Source organism: Schistocerca gregaria, chromosome 4 (genome assembly GCF_023897955.1).
Source record: "Schistocerca gregaria isolate iqSchGreg1 chromosome 4, iqSchGreg1.2, whole genome shotgun sequence".
NCBI lineage: Eukaryota > Metazoa > Arthropoda > Insecta > Orthoptera > Acrididae > Schistocerca > Schistocerca gregaria.
The window spans coordinates 654957032-654977609 of NC_064923.1; the positions used below are offsets into that span (position 1 = coordinate 654957032).

The following is a 20578-nucleotide window of genomic DNA, read 5'->3' on the forward strand; positions in this document are numbered from 1 at the left end:
ATGGAGGGGAAGGGGATAGATAATGATTGGTTGGTTGATTTAGTGGGGCGTTGTGGGGTGGGGGTGGTGGTGGGAGGGGGGGGGGGGGGGTAGGGACCAAACAGCAAGGCATCGCTCCCATTGGATTGGTGAGGGATAGGGAAGGAAGTCAGCTGTGCCCATTCAAAGGAACCATCCTGGTATTTGCCTGAAGCAATTTAGAGAACCACGGAAAACCTAAATGAGGATGGCTGGATGCAGATTGATAGAGGCCAACGACAGACTCACAAACAACACACCTCCAAAGCCCTCCTGGCCACCAGCATTTAGCTCAGAGTCAGGCAGCACATAGCGACCAGAGTAGTGCACATAACGGACTTGTACGTCGCCAGTAGTGGGGCTAATGTAGACTATTACGGAGAGCTTGTACCCCAATAACTAGCTTAAGTTAAAAAGCTTTCTTATTCTTATGAATAAAGAACCCAGTTAATACATGCATGCAGTTTGTGTTATAGAAAGATGATAACGGCCACCAAACAACATCCTCTCCTTGTTTTTGGTGGTACAGCTCTATAGGGACAACAAGACGACAAAAAAATTGGCAAAAAGTATAATTCAATGCAGATTTTGCTTGGTTCTCTTGTGTTTTAGCTTGCAGGGGTGCTTATTTCTATTTGCTAATTTCTTGTTGTATCTTGCATGTATTCCAGGAGGGGGGCCGCAGCACTAATCAAATTTCTCTTTTCAGCAGCTTTGCTTGCTTTTTTCTATAAAGTATTTGTGTAAACCATGACTACCTCCACCCTCCACCCCCTGCAGCTGCACCCCAGCTGCAGGTGGCCAATGTGATGGCTCTAAAATAAATTTTTCAGTTTCAGAAGCAACAAATTGTTGCCCTACTAATGACGGTACAACAATCTCTTGCTGCACAAGCCACATCGGCCGCACAACAACCGACTGACTGTGCCACTAACCAGCATACCAACATTCCGGCAATTTCACAAAACATAAGAGGAATGGCTCGAATACCTGACACAGTTCCAAGCACATTGTGAAGTTCATTGAGTTCAAGGTACTGTGAAGCTATAAAACTTCCTATTGACTGCAGAGTCCCCAGTGGTCAGGTTAATACAAAAACTATTCTCAATTGTGTCTCCCAATTAATTCAGTTTTGACAAAGTAATCGCTGCATTAACTTAACATTATGGCCAGCCAGTCCAAGTAGCTACAACCAGATATCAGTTCTTTTGCTTGCAGAAAAAGTCAGAACAGATGTACTGTCAGAGGTACACAGAATTAATGGGCATGGTCATGGAGTGCAAATTTATGTGTAGTTGTGGCAACTTTTACAATGACTTAATGATTTGGAATGCAACAACATGCAACACATAGTAGAATACAGGAACAGATCCTAAAGTACTCTGGTCCATCACTTTCTCGAGTATTACAAATCTGAGAGCAGTATGATTTGAATGAAACAGCGGCCGAAAAGTTTGACCAGGCCCCGATTTGTCGGGTCGAGTCACCCCTTGCTCGCGACCGCCCCAAGTAGCCACAACAACGAGCACATACACAGCCATGTGGACAGCCACATAGACAGATAAACAGGCCTGTGAACTTAGTGAAGTCTTGTGCTCAATGTTTCGCTCACCATAAAAGACAAGACTGCCCATCACATAACGCAAAGTGTTACACATGTGAAAAAAAAGGCCATGTCCAAGCAATTTGTTTGCAATGAGACATAAACGCCAATTTTGTCCGCTCTCAGAAAAAACAGGCCTGTGCACCTGCAGTGAATGTTGTGTTTTCCAAACCAACAACAGGTTCTGACAAAAGTAAGACTAAGGTTGTGCCTCTTTCTCGCCCTAGTGCTGTGAAACAATGTTCTAACAAACTATTTGTCTCATTATGCATTGCTGGCCATCGTGTGTACTTTCAATTAGACACAGGTGCCTCAGTAACATTGCTACATCATGCCACATGTGAACACTTGGCTCACCATGCCTTTCTAAATCCAGCGAGCACCTTACTGCTTACAACAGACAGGAAATTCCAGTGCTTGAACAGTGTAGTTTGCCTGCCACTTACATATCTTTCACCAGGAAGTGAATTTTACTGTGTTGCAATCAAGAGACAGTGAGAACATAGTCGGTTTTGATGCCTTTGATTTGTTTGGACTTAGCATCCATGACAATGTACTTTCCATATCCACTTGTGATCCAAAATACAGTGTCACTAGCTGGCTTACAGAATTTCCTGAACTATTATAGAAGTAATGAAAAACGCTAATAACTTTGTATCACATGTTACATTGAAATACAATGCACAGCCTAAGTTTTTTTTTGGGCCTGCCCTGTTCCAATTGCATTAAGAGACAAAGGTGCCAGTGAACTGAAAGAATTGCAAAATAATGGTGTACCTGCTCCCATTCACACTAGTCAGTGGGCAAGTCCTGTAGTTTTGCTGCCTGAGCCTTCTGGTCACAATCACATTTATGTTGACTTCAAGTCTACAGTCAACCCACAGGCAGTAGTTGACACTCATTCCTTACCTCACCCCGGGAAACTCATGGACAGGCTTGGTGCATGACATTAGTTTTCTAAGACAGATTTGTGTGATGCCTACTTGTAAATTCCACTGGATGAAGAATCACAGAAAGTGTTTGTTGTAAATACACACTTAGGACTGTTCAAGTATTTGCATTTGCCCTTTGGCAGTGCTTCCGCACCCACCATTTTTCAATGTTACTTGGAACAGCTGACCACAAAAGTGCTGTTTTGTTCAAACCACCTTGACAATATTCTTGTCTCAGGTCGTACACCAGAGGAACACATTGCCAATTTGCATACTCTTTTTCAAGTGTTGTCAGAAGCAGGACTCGTGTATCATCTCGAAAAGTGTGACTTATTTCAAACTGAACTACAGTACTTAGTGGTGATGGTTAGTGTTTAACGTCCCGTCGACAAAGAAGTCATTAGAGATGGATACAGTACTTAGGTCATGTGATAAGCAGTCAGGGTGTGCACTCCCTCCAACCTCATTTGCTTGCAACTGAGGCCTGTCTGTTCATCTCAATGTATCTGAACTGCAGTCCAGTACTAGGCAAGATGACGTGCTACATTCGGTTCATACCGAACGCCACCCAGATCGCAGCTCCATTGCATCGCAAGAATGTACCTTCTGTGTGGTACTGTCAAGATGCATTTCAGAAACTCAAAAATGCCTTGCTTAGTGACAGGTGTTTAGTGCATTTTGATCCCGCAAAGCCGGTACTTTTGCAAGTCAAGCTTCTTCCTACAGAATCGGCACAGCACCTTCACACAAAATTGGTGCACAAGACAGGCCTATTGCTTTTGCCTCAAAGTTGCTCACTCAAACTCAATGCAATTATTCTCAAATAGAAAAAGGGGTATTGCGTATGGTGTGACAAAATTCCATCAGTATCTATACGGACGCAAGTTCTATTTAGTAGCAGATCAAAAGCCTTTGCAGTTCTCGTTCATCTGTCACAGGCAGTTCCTAAACACACTGCTCAAAAATTGCAATGCTGGACTTAGTTGATTTCACAGTATCAGTAGGATGATGTGTACACATCTACGGCAAAGCATGACAATGCAGACGCTCTATCTCGCCTTCCGATTGGCTCATACTCTGATTTTTATGCATCTCCTGAATTGTGTAACCAAATAAATGCGCATAGCTCTGATTTGTTGGAATCTTTTCCCTTGCACCATAGAAAAATTGCTCAGGCCACGGAAGTAGACCCATATCTCATAATTTTGTTGCTTTACATTCACACGTCTTGGCCTCGTTCACTGAACAGTCTCCAGAACTCAGTTGTGCGTCGATATTTTGCACATCAGCATAACCCTTCGCTACAACATATGATCTACAACATATGAACACTTGTTGGCTCATAGTGATAGATTCTTTTAGCAAGTTTTCATTTGCGGTGCCTATGAACTCTACCACATCAGGAAGCACCAATCAGCATTGTCCTCCCTATTTTGCATCCAAGGTTTGAGAGCCAAGCTTCACACCCCCCACACACAGGAACAGGTGCTGAAACTCTTTCTCACTTCCTATCACTTCCACCATGAGTCAGACCATCACCAGCGGAACTTCGGCACGTTAGATGCCGTCGGACACTGCTACATCCAGCACAGCATTCGACACCGCCAATGGTCCACAAGTATCAATTTGCATCATGCGATCTTGTTCTTTTCAGGGTTTATGGCAACCGTTGGCAGTGGGAAAAAAGATGTGATCCAGGAACGCATTGGTTCTTCTATGTATTTGACTGCAAGTCCCAATGTTCTGCAGCGCCACCACCAGAACCAACTCCGCACATGTCATTTGCTCTGTGATTCTGCTGGTTTTCTTCCCCCCGATTCATTGTCTGACAGGACTATGCAGCCTTCACAGCTGCCCGATGGTGCCACCAGGGCACCCCAGGAGGAGCAGATGGACAATGCCCCCCCTCACTAATCCCATGGACCTGGACCCACCATCACTGTCGCCGTCATTGCCCCAGCACATGCGTCAGGCCTAGATGTGTGGCCTGACAGCAGTTTTCATGAGGATGTTCCCATTGCCTTGCAAGGCAGATGGTGGGGTATGGATGGGAGTACACCATCCTCCACAGCCATGGCTCCCGGCTCATCTCTATGTCCAGTGTCCTGCCTCCCTCCCTGTTGTTGTTCGCAGCCTCGTCCAGTGTCCTGCCTCCCTCCTTATTGTTGTTCGCAGCCTCACTACACAACAACGGTGTTTGTGTGTGTGTGTGGGGGGGGGGGGGGGGGGGGGTGGAAATGTGCTGGTATAAGCTGTCACCAGCACACCAGGCGGCAAAGAGGTTAGAAGATTGATAGAGGCCAACAACAGACTCGCAAACAATGCACCGCCATGACCTCCCAGCCACCAGTATTTAGATTGCTGCCGCGGACCAGAGGCCAGTCACTTCCAGTCAATTATACAGTGAGTCAATGAGCCAAGTCACCAGTCACAGCCCAGTGGGAATAGCAGTTGCAGTTAGCTCAGGAACTGATGGAGTCATTTGGGTGAGAAAAATTTCCTTGTCATCTATACTGTCCTTCCCGGTTGCAAGTAACTTTCATCCCTTCCTTTGCCTGCAGAGTGGGATGATAACATCAAGTGCATAGTACCAGGATAGTTGTGGAACAAAACACAAAAGTAGTTCAAAGTGAGTGCAGTAGGAATGGAAATAAAAGAATTCTAATAAATGATTCTGTGTAAATCTTTTTGTCCTTACTTTACAGTTACACCTCATACTCTAGAGAGAGATATTTCCTTGTCATCATGCTGCTTACCAGTGCGAAGCAGCAGTTTGCATAGTCTTATCACTTTTGATGTGAGTTTCACTGAGGCTTGTCCAAGGAGTATCATATTTGCTCCCACTTTTAGAACTTCATTCAACAAACTGACTAAAAGAGGCCCAACAGAGTCAATAATCACCCATTCAACAGCAGTGTCATCATTTGTCAATGGGAATTCTTTTGGGAGACTCGATACCAATATCCTGAAACAGAAGGGGCTATATTAGACTTACATACTCTGCCGCAGCAGACAAAGTACAAAAAGAAACTAAAGAAATATAACTCCACACTAACTTAAGATTTGCATAACAATACATATTAAATAAAAGGATGCACTCAAATCATAGATTCAATCATCAATAATTTCCACCTTCCTCTTTTCTTAAATGGCTCATACCTTATTTGAAATCAATATCTTTACACATCCAAAAACCATTGTTTCCTTGTCAAGTTACAGCACTCCCGATTTTTTTCCAACAACTAATCATATGAAAACTGTGAAACTTTTGTCTCTTCTCAACGTAATCTCTCTGCAGCCATTCACATTTTTCCCCACTGCCGACACTATGACTCCAAGGCTACTGTGAACACTTCTTTAGGAGTCTGATGCAGTAGTGGCATGGGTAGTGAATGTGCTACAACAGAGAGTGTCTTTCATCGCCAGACACAGTCAAAAGTTGCTAGGAACCAAGTCAGGTGAATAGAGAACATGAGAAAGCACTTCAAAGGTGATGTTCACGTGGGGGGGGGGGGGGGGGGGGGGGACTGCAGCTAGCATTTTCCTGATGCACTGGTGCATTGTCTCAATGAAAGAGCATGCACACATGCAGCCTTATCTGGTCTTTTTCATGCAATGCTAGAAGCAACTTACTCATCAAAACATTTTGGTAGGATGTACCTGTCACAGTGTTACCCTTTAGAACACAATGAGTAAAGATTACATCATCACTGTCCCAGAATGTGGCTACCATCATTTTTCCAACTTCCTCAAAGTTTTTTTGAGTGTGCATGCTTGTGTTGACTGGCACTTTGTTTCAGAATTGAAAAACAGCCTCCATGTCTCATACACTGTCACAATCAATGAGAGAAAATCCCATTAATGCTATCATGAAGCATCAACATTGCCTGGCAACACATCATGCATGCAGCTGTGAGATCAACCGTCAGCATTTGTAGCACCCATTTGGAGAACACTCTTCACATTTTCAGATCTTCATGCAGTTTTATGTGCACAGATCCCACAGATATGGCAACTTCGGAGGCGATGTATTCCACACTCATTTGGCGGTCTTTCAAAATAACTTTGCCTACTCGCTCGATCATGTCATCAAACCACTGGGACAAGACCAGTTCGCTGACAAATAATGATCTACCTGTTTGAACTGTTGCATACACGAATGCATGTTAGACAGATACATGACACCATCATCACATGTTTCACTCAACTGGCGATGAACTTCAATCAGTTTCACATAGCATAAATGGAGAATGATTAAATGACTTTCTTGTAAGTATAACGTTACTATTTAAAGTAATGAACCATCTTCACTCTTACCACTGCCGCTCGAGATGTGTGTGCTGTACAGTGCTGCCATTTCTATCACACATTCAGAAGAAATGCACATATATTTTAAAACAAACTACATGTTTCTGTTTCCAGGCCTAAGAAGAAGAAAAAAATATCAGATGTGTTATAACTTGAATGCAACTGTTAGGATGTTAACTGCTTTGAGCATTAACGTCAAATCATCACATACTTTAGTGGTGAAAACTGGGTATCCTTTACTCTTCATTTCCTTGTACAGTGTACCATAATGACAATGCAAGAATTTCTTTTATCTCATGCTGATGGAGGAGGAGGGTGGGATTGGGGGGAGGTGGGAGGGGGGGGGGGTGCCATAAAATGGAATGTCACTGACAATGTGAGATGGCTGGGAACTGAAAGGAAACAACAGAGGTTAAAAGAAATAAACTTGTGATATGAGAATGGAAAAATAACAGAATCCAATAATAACTACAAACGTTAATTTTATAGGTTTCCAAGTATTATTTAGTATTTTCTGATGTTGATAAAGATTTTGTTTTAAAGATACTCACTATGAAATTATCAGTCCATCTATCCTCATGAAATAAAAGGGAGAGAGGACTGCAAGCCAGTGCAGAGATGGCTACAGCTGGGAGTTCTCCAGGTCTAGCAACAGTGCGAAGAGGCACAACAACCCTCTCCCCTCAATCAATGTCATGGGTAAATTAGCTTGAAGAGTGGGTTTAAAGCCAGTGTGTTTATGTCAGAAGGGTAAAAGACACTGAATGTATATAGACTGACAGAGGTAAAAAGTAGCTGTGTGCATTAGTTCAGGGACGAAGTTTAACAGGTCACCTGGGGCTAGAACTGCAATGAAAGGCAATCCCTCTTCACCAACCTCAAGAACCAACGGGAGGTGACAAGCATTAAATTTTGTTATAAAATGCAGGCATAGGTAGTTGCAATGTGAGACAGTGTATCTGAGATAATGAAGTATCCACGTTCAGCCCAAGAGGTACTGCCAATACGAGAGTATGGGGCACTGTTGGAGGTGCTCTACAGATAAAATGGGGATGGTCTGCTTGTTGCAGGATGATTCTGTGTGAGAGGCTGGTGTGGTCAGTGGGTAAGCAGCAAAAGACAATTGCTTCTTTTTGAGTAGCCTGGAGTGAAATTCACATTTTCATAGTTGTCTCTCTGCTCACAGTTTGCCGGCGTGTGCGTAGTTTTTCATTCTCTTTTCCCAGAAATTCACATTACAATGACATCAATGTGTCCTCAGTGCCTGGTATTCCCAATTCTAATGTAGGCATTATAGCTGCCTCGTCATACAGTCTGTCAGTGAGCTCGTTTCCTGCTAAGACCATGGGGCTGGGTGGTCAAAGTAAAGTGATGTACATTCCCGCTGTGCGTAGCCCATATACTAATTTCTGGCTATTGGAGACTAGTACTTTCTGTGAATAGTACTGTGTTATCAGCTGTAGCCCACATCAGAAATCACTGCACATTATAAACTTCTAGGTAGCAAGTGTTCTGATGTGTTGTAGAGCTCTGGATATGGCTGTCAGTTCTACATGCATTTGGTGGAGAGCATAGTTTGTAACCCACATTTATGTGTAACCTTAACTGAAAGATAATTGACCCTTGAGCTATCTGTGTACATCAATGTCAACTACAGTGCAAAAAATGTACAATGTGCTGTACATGTGAAATCCGGAGCTCAATGTGACTAGATACTACTTTCTATGCGTCAGTTTTCGACGGTTCTTCTCAGAACAGCACATTTCATTCAACAGTGTGAAGCGAAACTGTTTCTGCTGGCATTTATCGGTTGGTATGATTTTCTTCAGTTTGACAGAATACTAGTGGCCGTGGTGTTTATCCCTCACTACTTATTCATGATACAAAAAAAGTTCAATGGTCCAAGGGCTGTTGAAATGGGACATCCAATCGAAAATGGACAGTCCCGTGACCTTTTTTTGCAAGCCTTTAAAAGGTACCACAATTCTTTTTCAAAGAGAAGGATGAGAATTGTCAATGCCTATTATGGAGTCGCACATCACTAGGTGTTGCAAATATGCTACATGGTTACAACACTATGCACACAGAATTTAAAGATTTAGTTTGTGATGAATGAACATTAAATTACAATGATAAACAGCTGATGTGTATGACATTCACATCAACAAGTACTTTTGATTAAATTTGCAGGTAAGAAAGATGAGATTCAACTGGTGGTACGAATAGCAGATTTTCTTAAGTCGCACAGTTTATTAACTATCTGCTTCAACAGTTTTAGATGGAATTACACAAAGAGTGTGGAAATATATATTACTGTGACGTATGTTTTTATTATTTTTGTACGTGCATTCTCTTGTACCAACAGTCAGAGCCGTATAATATTCCTCCTCATGATCAGTTGTACATAAGACTGCTCTTCATGATCAGTTGTAAAGTGGTCCAAAGTTCTGATTTCCCAATTACTATAATACGAAACCCACCTGTATTCAGGCCATTCAGCATTCCTTGCGTGGTTGCACTGCCACCCGACTACAATGCATTTCCAGTTTCCCTATCTTTCTGCTCAAACAATGTGGCATTGTAGTGTGCAGCCAAATGAGAGAGATACACTCCAATGCAAGACATCTGCTTGCTAAATGTTTATTTGACACTACAACAGTGAAACCATAGTCAGAGTACACAAAATTTTTCTCTAAAAAAAGGGGTTACATTACCGGTTTCAACAAACTACATCGTCATTTTCAAATGTAAAACATTAGTTGGAGAATATATAGTGGGAATTATGACCACATTAGCAGTTTCAACAAACTACATTTTCAAATGTTTTGTAAAACATCTGTTGGAGAATATATAATGGGAATTATGACCACACAACTGTCACAATTCCCATTACATATTCTACAACATGTTTTACATTTGAAAATGATGATGCAGTTCGTTGAAACCGGTAATGTAACCCCTTTTTTAAAGGAATATTTTATGTACTATGACTATGGCGTCACTATTGAAGTGTCAAATAAACATCATCGTCGTCATCATCATCATCATCATCATCATCATTTAAGACTGATTATGCCTTTCAGCATTCAGTCTGGAGCATAGTCCCCCTTATAAAATTCCTCCATGATCCCCTATTCAGTGCTAACATTGGTGCCTCTTCTGATGTTAAGCCTATTACTTCAAAATCATTCTTAACCGAATCCAGGTACCTTCTCCTTGGTCTGCCCCGACTCCTCCTACCCTCTACTGCTGAAACCATGAGTCTCTTGGGTAACCTTGCTTCTCCCATGCGTGTAACATGACCCCACCATTTAAGCCTGTTCGCCCTGACTGCTACATCTATAGAGTTCATTCCCAGTTTTTCTTTCTTTAATTTCCTCATTGTGGACACCCTCCTGCCATTGTTCCCATCTACTAGTACCTGCAATCATCCTAGCTACTTTCATATCCGTAACCTCAACCTTGTTGATAAGGTAACCTGAATCCACCCAGGTTTCGCTCCCATACAACAAAGTTGGTCGAAAGATTGAACGGTGCACAGATAACTTAGTCTTGCTACTGACTTCCTCCTTGCAGAAGAGAGTAGATGGTAGCTGAGTACTCACTGCATTAGCTTTGCTACACCTCACTTCCAGTTTTTTCACTATGTTGCCATCCTGTGAGAATACGCATCCTAAGTACTTGAAACTGTCCACCTGTTCTAACTTTGTTCCTCCTATTTGGCACTCAATCTGTTTATACCTCTTTCCTACTGACATTTCTTTCATTTTGGAGATGCTAATCTTCATACCATAGTCCTTACATTTCTGATCTAGCTCTGAAATATTACTTTACAAACTTTCAATCGAATCTGCCATCACAACTAAGTCATCCGCATATGCAAGACTGCTTACTTTGTGTTCACATATCTAAATCTCACCTAGCCAGTCTATTGTTTTCAACATATGATCCATAAATAATATGAACAACAGTGGAGACAGGCTGCAGCCTTGTCTTACCCCTGAAACTACTCTGAACCATGAACTCAATTTACCGTCAACTCTAACTTCTGCCTGACTATCCATGTAAAGACCTTTAATTGCTTGCAAAAGTTTGCCTCCTATTCCATAATCTCGTAGAACAGACAATAACTTCCTCCTAGGAACCCGGTCATATGCCTTTTCTAGATCTATAAAGCATAGATACAATTCCCCATTCCACTCATAACATTTCTCCATTATTTGCCGTAAGCTAAAGATCTGGTCCTGACAACCTCTAAGAGGCCTAAACCCACACTGATTTTCATCCAATTGGTCCTCAACTAATACTCGCACTTTCCTTTCAACAATACCTGATAAGATTTTACCCACAACATTGATTAAAGAGGTACCTCTGTAGTTGTTACAATCATTTCTGTTTTCATGTTTAAAGATTGGTGTGATTACTGCTTTTGTCCAGTCTGATGGAACCTGTCCTGACTCCCAGGCCATTTCAATTATCCGGTGTAGCCATTTAAGACCTGACATTCCACTGTATTTGATGAGTTCTGACTTAATTTCATCCACCCCAGCTGCTTTATTGCACTGCAATCTATTGACCATTTTCTCCACTTCCTCAAATGTGATCCTATTTCCATCATCATTCCTATCCCATTCTACCTCGAAATCTGAAACACTACTGATCGTATTTTCACCTACATTGAGCAACTCTTCAAAATATTCCCTCCATCTGCCCAAGGCATCCACAGGATACACCAGCAGTAGTCCTGACCTGTCCAAAATACTTGTCATTTCCTTCTTACCTCCCTTTCGAAGACTGCTAATTACACTCCAGAATGGTTTTCCAGCAGCTTGACCCATAGTCTCCAACCTGTTTCCAAAGTCTTCCCAAGATTTCTTCTTGGATGCTGCAATTATCTGTTTGGCTTTGTTTCTTTCTTCAACATAACTTTCTCTGTCTACCTGAGTTCTAGTATGTAGCCATTTTTGATACGCCCTCTTTTTCCTTTTACAAGCTGCCTTGACTGTGTCATTCCACCAAGCTGTTTGCTTCATCCTACCTTTGCACACTACTGTTCCAAGACATTCTTTAGCCACTTCTAGTACTGTGTCCCTGTACCTTGTCCATTCCTTTTCCAATGACTGTAATTGATTACATTCAACTATCTGGTACCTTTCTGAGATCACTGTTATGTACTTGTGCCTGATTTCCTTATCCTGAAGTTTCTCTACTCTTATCCTCCTACATATGGACCTGACTTCCTGCGCTTTCGTCCTCACAGTACCAATTTCACTGCAGATTAGATAATGATCAGTGTCATCAAAGAATCCCCTGAATACACGTGTGTCCCTCACAGCCTTCCTGAATTCCTGATCTGTTATTATATAGTCAATGACAGATCTGGTTCCCCTGCCTTCCCAAGTATACCGGTGAATGATCTTATGTTTAAAAAAGCAGTTTGTGATTAGTAAGCCCATACTGGCACAGAAATCCAAGAGTTGTTTCCCGTTCCTGTTGGCCTCCATATCCTCTCCAAATTTACCCATAACCTTTCCATACCCTTCTGTTCGATTTCCATCATGGCATTAAAATCACCCATGAGCAGAACACTGTCCTTGTCCTTTACTCTAACAACTACATCACTGAGTGCATCATAAAAACTATCCATCTTATCTTGATCTGTCCCTTCACAATGCGAATATGCTGACACAATCCTAATTATCTTGCTAGACACTGTCAAATCTACCCACATCAATCAGGCACTTGCCCGCGAAAGGCAAAGGTCCCGAGTTCGAGTCTCAGTCGGGCACACAGTTTTAATCTGCCAGGAAGTTTCATATCAGCACACACTCCGCTGTAGAGTGAAAATCTCTTTCTGAAAACATCCCCCAGGCTGTGGCTAAGACATGTCTCCGCTATATCCTTTCTTTCAGGAGTGCTAGTTCTGCAAGTTTCGCAGGAGAGCTTCTGTAAAGTTTGGAAGGTAGGAGACGAGATACTGGCAGAAGTAAAGCTGTGAGTACCGGGCATGAGTTGTGCTTCGGTAGCTCAGATGGTAGAGCACTTGTCCGCGAAAGTCAAAGGTCCCGAGTTCGAGTCTCGGTCGGGCACACAGTTTTAATCTGCCAGGAAGTTTCATATCAGCGCACACTCCACTGCAGAGGGAAATTCTCATTCTACCCACATCAGTCGTTCATTTACATACCTTATTGCAACTATGCTGGGTTCCATTTCTTTCCTGATGTAAAGCCCTACACCCCATTGTGCTATTTCTGCTTTGACTCCTGACAAGTAGACATTGTACTCTCCCACTTCCTCTTCTTTCTCACCCATTACCTGAATGTCACTAACAGCTAAACCTTCCAGCCCCATCTTACTTGCAGCCTCTGCCAGCTCCACCTTCTTCCCAGAACAGCCCCCATTGATATTAATAGCTCCCCATCTCATTACCATTTGTTTGCCAAGTCGCATCTTAGGAGTCCCTGGTTTGTCCGTTAGAGGTGGGACTCCATCACCTCCAAAGGTCCGAGGCATTTTGCTCTGATTGTTGCTAGCATAATATTTAAAGTACCAGGGAAGCAGGTTGCTAGCCTTACTTGCCCCGAGTCCCATTGGGTTTTACCCCTAACCGTTGAGGGACTAACCGGTGGATGTGGTAGTCTTTGCTGTATGAAAACAAAGGTGACCACAACTCAGAATATGTCCGAGATGCCCAGCCTTATTCCAAAGTAACTGGTATCCCGACTGCTGGGACCACTTACTTGGCCACTCATACATTGCCCGTGGTTCATGAACTAGGACATGACAACAGGAACCCATACCATGAACATTTAACTTATATTTAGTCACACTCCTTATGACAATTATGTCTGAATATAGATCTCCACATGTATGCAGATTTCTTGGTCATCCTTGGTGTACACCAGTTCCAAAGTACAGATAATCATGAAGGACTGAATAGAATACAAACTGTTAAACAATGGGATCTGTTTTTTTGGTAGTGGTTCACGAGCAATTGGATCCTTTGAATTTAGAACACAGTTGTGTACCATAAAAATAGTGATCGGACATCTGGTCATGATTGTGTAGCTGACTAGGAGTTGCTGGAGTCTCAGACTCCTACAGGTGGGACATCTGCTTCTCCAAGGAAATTGGCAACTGGACTTGTGCGAAAAGCTTCAGATCCACTCCTCATGTATTGCCAGATCTGCTTCTCAGGTGTTTCCAACAAAATGGAGAGCATTAAGTTTCCTCATACAGTTTGCCTTTAGTTGGCATATATGAGGTAGCCATCTTACTTTGTTACCCAACAGTGGATGCAAAAGGCAGAATGTTCAGGTATATGTATCACTTAATTCCTAAGTAGAACTCAGAGAGGGGATGCACAGAACTGAGTCTACAGAAATGTGTGACATGTGATTTTGCTGGTGAAAAACAACACTTATGTATTTGCTCACATTCAAGTGCGTTCCCTATGGTTGTCTGATGCTGAAATTCTCTAGTGTGCAATGATATAGACCTGTAATATAAGCAGATCTTGTCAACATATAATGCCAATGAGACAATAAGTATCACAATTGTTATAATTTATTGCTATCATAAAGAGGTTAGTACATAGTATGCAACACATGCAGGAAAATCAGGCACTGCAGATATCAGTACTAAGGTCTGTGCCAACTTTGATATAAAACAGTCAAAGTGATAGAAAGTTATCAGGCAGCATCAAAAATCCCCATTTACGTAAAGTGGATACAATGCGGTAATGTCGAGTTGTATTGTACACCTTTTGAAACTCAAGGGCACAGCTTTTGAATGTCACAGAACACAGAAATCAAGTACCTGTGATGTTCAAAGGTGTCATGGATTGCAGATTCGAGGTGCAGAAGATAGCTGTCGGCTGGGTTTCTTGGAAATTGAATTGGTATTGAGAAAGGTTTTTTGACTCCAGTCTCCTATAAAGTCACTTATCAACCATAATTTCCAGTAAGTCACATAAGCTGGTTGGTACACGAACTGGTTGGTAACTATAGACGTAATAGCAAACCCAGCAATGCTTCGCAATTACTAAATATGTATGGCAATTACTAAATATGTATGGGCATTCGACATACATCTTAAACTCCTTCTACACCTTCTCTCTGCCCATTTTCTCCTCTCCTCTCTGTTCGTTCATATCCTCTTCCCACCCCCCCCCCCCCTCCTGTGCACCACTTCTTCCTCCCCTCTCTGTTCACCTCCTTCTCCCCTCTCTGTTCATCTCTCCCCCCCCCCCCCCCCCCCCATATGCTCATTTCCATCTCACCACTCTCTGTGTCCTCTTATTGCTCTCTCTCACCTTGAGCATTGTTATTTGTTTTTGCAAACGAAACCTTGTTAGTGAAATGAAAGTGCTTAAAATGAATAGGACAAATTCTCCAGAAACATCACATGAAGATAGTCTTCCACCCAGTAACCAAAACATGGGCACTTCTTGGTAGTATATGGAGTCAGGTGAAAGGTTTTGTAGGGGGCCTAAAATTCTGAGGATTCCTTGAAGCTCCGCCTGGACATCAGGAATGGGATTACCTTGGCAAACTTTATATGTAGAGTTGTCTGAAAGCTGACACAGTCCCTCAGCCACATACTCCCGACAATCAAGTACCACGGTCGTGGAACTCGATCAAACTCCTGACCCCACCAACACCTTGCACTCCTACCTTCTACCTACTTCCTAAAATTCACAAACCCAAACATCCCGGCGGTCCCATTGTAGCTGGTTACCAAGTCCCCACAGAACGTATCTCTGCCTACGTAGATCAACACCTTCAACCCATTACATGCAGTCACACATCCTTCATCAAAGACACCAACCACTTTCTCGAATGCCTGGAATCCTTACCCAGTCTGTTACCCCCGGAAACCATCCTTGTAACCATTGATGCCACTTCACTATACAGAAATATCCCGCACGTCCAGGGCCTCGCTGCAATGGAGCACTTCCTTTCACGCCGATCACCTGCCACCCTACCTAAAACCTCTTTCCTCGTCACCTTAGCCAGCTTCATCCTGACCCACAACTTCTTCACTTTTGAAGGCCAGACATACCAACAATTAAAGGGAACAGCCATGGGTAACAGGATGGCCCCCTCGTATGCCAACCTATTTATGGGTTGCATAGAGGAAGCCTTCTTGGTTACCCAAGCCTGCCAACCCAAAGTTTGGTACAAATTTATTGACGATATCTTAATGATCTGGACTCTCAGTGAAGAACAACTCCTGAATTTTCTCTCCAACCTCAACTCCTTTGGTTCCATCATCAGATTCACCTGGTCCTACTCCAAATCCCATGCCACTTTCCTTGACGTTGACCTCCATCTGTCCAATGGCCAGCTTCACACATCCGTCCACATCAAACCCACCAACAAGCAACAGTACCTCCATTATGACAGCTGCCACCCATTCCATATCAAACGGTCCCTTCCCTACAGCCTAGGCCTTCGTGGCAAACGAATCTGCTCCAGTCCTGAATCCCTGAACCATTACACCAACAACCTGAAAACAGCTTTCGCATCCCGCAACTACCCTCCCGACCTGGTACAGAAGCAAATAACCAGAGCCACTTCCTCATCCCCTCAAACCCACAACCTCTCACAGAAGAACCCTAAAAGTGCCCCACTTGTGACAGGATACTTCCCGGGACTGGATCAGACTCTGAATGTGGCTCTCCAGCACGGATACGACTTCCTAAAATCCTGCCCCGAAATGAGATCCATCCTTCACGAAATCCTCCCCACTCCACCAAGAGTGTCTTTCCGCCGTCCTCCTAACCTTCGTAACCTCTTGGTTCATCCCTACGAAATTCCCAAACCACCTTCCCTACCCTCTGGCTCCTACCCTTGTAACCGCACCTGGTGTAAAACCTGTCCTATGCACCCTCCCATCACCACCTACTCCAGTCCTGTAACCCGGAAGGTGTACACGATCAAAGGAAGAGCCATGTGTGAAAGCATCCATGTGATTTACCAACTGACCTGCCTACACTGTGACGCTTTCCATGTGGGAATGACCAGCAACAAACTGTCCATTCGCATGAATGGACACAGGCAGACAGTGTTTGTTGGTAATGAAGATCACCCTGTGGCTAAACATGCCTTGGTGCACGGCCAGCACATCTTGGCACAGTGTTACACCGTCCGCGTTATCTGGATACTTCCCACCAACACCAACCTATCCGAACTCCGGAGATGGGAACTCGCCCTTCAGTATATCCTCTCTTTTCGATATCCGCCAGGCCTCTACCTCCGCTAATTTCAAGTTGCCGCCGCTCATACCTCACCTGTCTTTCAACAACTTCTTTGCCTCTGTACTTCCGCCTCGACTGACATCTCCGCCCGAACTCTTTGCCTTTACAAATGTCTGCTTGTGTGTGTGTGTGTGTGTGTGTGTGTGTGTGTGTGTGCGTGCGCGCGTGAGTGTGCACCTGTCCTTTTTTCCCCCTAGGGTGGGTCTTCCCGCTCCCGGGATTGGAATGACTCCTTACCCTCTCCCTTAAAACCCACATCCTTTCGTCTTTCCCTCTCCTTCCCTCTTTCCTGAAGAAGCAACCGTCGGTTGCAAAAGCTAGAAATTCTGTGTGTGTGTTTGTGTGTTTTATTTATTGTGCCAATCTACCGCCGCTTTCCCGCTTGGTAAGTCTTGGAATCTTCATATAACAGTACACATGTATATTTATTAAGCATATATATTTAAAAACTATGTAGCCTATGTCTGTCCAAAGGTTTATTAGAGTATTCTGAAAAATTTGAAGTAACCTGGTAAAGAACTTTTGGAGATTTCTGCTAATAATATTGCCCCTTTATATGGTAAATACACTGATCAGACAAAACATTACGACCACCGACCTACTATCAATATAAGCCTGTCCAGGCGACAGCAGCATCACCTGGCAAGGAATGACTGCTGGTCAGATACACACACGGTGCACATAGTATCATGAGCATGCTGTCTGTGTGTAGAATGGGGAAGGAACACAATCTATCACAGTTTGACCGAGGGCATATTGTGATGGTACGGAGGGTCAGATGAGCATTTTGGAAACTGCACGACGTGTCACATGTTTGAGGAGTGCTGTGGTATCTTCAACACGTGGGGAAACAAAGGTGAAACCTCGTCCAGGCATCGTGAGGTTGAGCGGCCACTACTCATTTCAGATGTCGGACGCTGTAGGCTGGGCAGACTAGTAAAACAGGACAGGCAGCAAACTATGGTGGAACTAACATCAGACTTAAATGCTGGGCAGAGTACTCCTGTGTCTTAACATGCAGCGCACAAACACTACTTAATGATGGGCCTCCACAGCCAATGACCAATGCATGTGCCAATGTTAACATAATGACATCAGCAACTACAACTGAAATGGACATGTGAGCATTGGCACTGGACGTTGACATACTGGCAGAGCATTGCATGGTCTGATGAATCCCGATACCTCCTTCATCATGCTGATGAAGTTTCGCAGGAGAGCTTCTGTAAAGTTTGGATGGTAGGAGACAAGGTACTGGCAGAAGTAAAGCTGTGAGTACGGGGCGTGAGTTGTGCTTGGGTAGCTCAGTTGGTAGAGCACTTGCCCGCAAAAGGCAAAGGTCCCAAGTTTGAGCCTCAGTCCGGCACACAGTTTTAATCTGTCAGGAAGTTTCAGTCTAGATGTAGATGTGTCGTCGTTTATACCAGTGCGTGAAAGATTTTCCAAAAATCTGAAGAAGTTGCTAATGTTGAAGGTACAGCATGACTGTGGGTTCAGTACTTCAAAATCATAGCCACTGTTAAGAAATTTGTGGGAGCTGAGAGGAGTGCAGATTGGCAATTGCATACACAATATATTAAGGATATGCCTCCCTATTTTTATGCCAGGGCCGTCTTTATACAAAATCATATCACTTATACTCAAAAAGAGATCAATGAACTGAAAACCAAATTTACTCTACAAGAATATGAGCATTTTGTTGTTAGGTATGGTTTAAATCCATATGTCAGAATTTTTTTGGCAGGGGCTTGGTCTGACATTACAAATGAACAAGCCTTAATGCAATTGATATCAATGACCAAGTTGGGCAATTCTGTGGTGTTTCATTTGCAGCTACTGAACAACATGTGGAGCTAGAAAAGCAAGAATGCAAACAGATGAAGGAGACGTCAAAAAATTATATGACTACTGCCCCCCTCCCCCCCCCCCCCCCTCCCACACACACACACACACACACACACACACACACACACACACACACACACACACACACACAGTCCTTTTCCTATTTATGAGCATGTTATGTCCATCAGCACTGGGACAGTAGTGATGAAAAGATCAACTGCCACAAATCTGATGAACTTCACAATTTATGCATTTCGATGATAACTAGCAGCAGCTTTGACTGTTTGAAATTTCGAAGAAGTTGAGTCCTACCTCTAAAGTGTACATCATATAAAATCACACTGCACAATGAGGTCATTCCTATCAACCCTGAAATGGTTTTTCAGAGAATCGCTTTCCACACAAAGTCCAATGAAGAGCTTCAGCACTATTAGCACTCTATCTATATTTGACAAGATATGTTGTTGTTGTTGTCTTCAGTCCTGAGACTGGTTTGATGCAGCTCTCCATGCTACTCTATCCTGTGCAAGCTGCTTCATCTCCCAGTACCTACTGCAACCTACATCCTTCTGAATCTGCTTAGTGTACTCATCTCTCGGTCTCCCTCTACGATTTTTACCCTCCACGCTGCCCTCCAATGCTAAATTTGTGATCCCTTGATGCCTCAAAACATGTCCTATCAACCGATCCATTCTTCTAGTCAAGTTGTGCCACAAACTTCTCTTCTCCCCAATCCTATTCAATACCTCCTCATTAGTTACGTGATCTATCCACCTTATCTTCAGTATTCTTCTGTAGCACCACATTTCGAAAGCTTCTATTCTCTTCTTGTCCAAACTAGTTATCGTCCATGTTTCACTTCCATACATGGCTACACTCCAAACAAATACTTTCAGAAACGACTTCCTGATACATAAATCTATATTCGATGTTAACAAATTTCTCTTCTTCAGAAACGCTTTCCTTGCCATTGCCAGTCTACATTTTATATCCTCTCTACTTCGACCATCATCAGTTATTTTACTTCCTAAATAGCAAAACTCCTTTACTACTTTAAGTGTCTCATTTCCTAATCTAATTCCCTCAGCATCACCCGATTTAATTTGACTACATTCCATTATCCTCGTTTTGCTTTTGTTAATGTTCATCTTATATCCTCCTTTCAAGACACTGTCCATTCCGTTCAACTGCTCTTCCAAGTCCTTTGCCGTCTCTGACAGAATTACAATGTCATCAGCGAACCTCAAAGTTTTTACTTCGTCTCCATGAATTTTAATACCTACTCCAAATTTTTCTTTTGTTTCCTTTACTGCTTGCTCAATATACAGATTGAATAACATCGGGGAGAGGCTACAACCCTGTCTCACTCCTTTCCCAACCACTGCTTCCCTTTCATGCCCCTCGACTCTTATGACTGCCATCTGGTTTCTGTACAAATTATAAATAGCCTTTCGCTCCCTGTATTTTACCCCTGCCCCCTTTAGAATTTGAAAAAGAGTATTCCAGTCAACATTGTCAAAAGCTTTCTCTAAGTCTACAAATGCTAGAAACGTAGGTTTGCCTTTTCTTAATCTTTCTTCTAAGATAAGTCGTAAGGTCAGTATTGCCTCA

General features: G+C 43.0%; 1 protein-coding gene across 8 annotated transcripts in view; it reads right to left on the bottom strand.

The window, feature by feature from the left end:
- The window catches only part of LOC126267401 (condensin-2 complex subunit G2-like), a 266223-nt gene that overhangs the window by 72179 nt on the left and 173466 nt on the right, over positions 1 to 20578 (bottom strand). For all 8 annotated transcript variants that reach the window (XM_049972616.1, XM_049972609.1, XM_049972615.1 and 5 more), the window contains exon 17: positions 5310 to 5518. In XM_049972616.1, coding sequence (XP_049828573.1) covers positions 5310 to 5518 — 209 coding nt within the window. The remainder of the gene's footprint in view (positions 1 to 5309; positions 5519 to 20578) is intronic.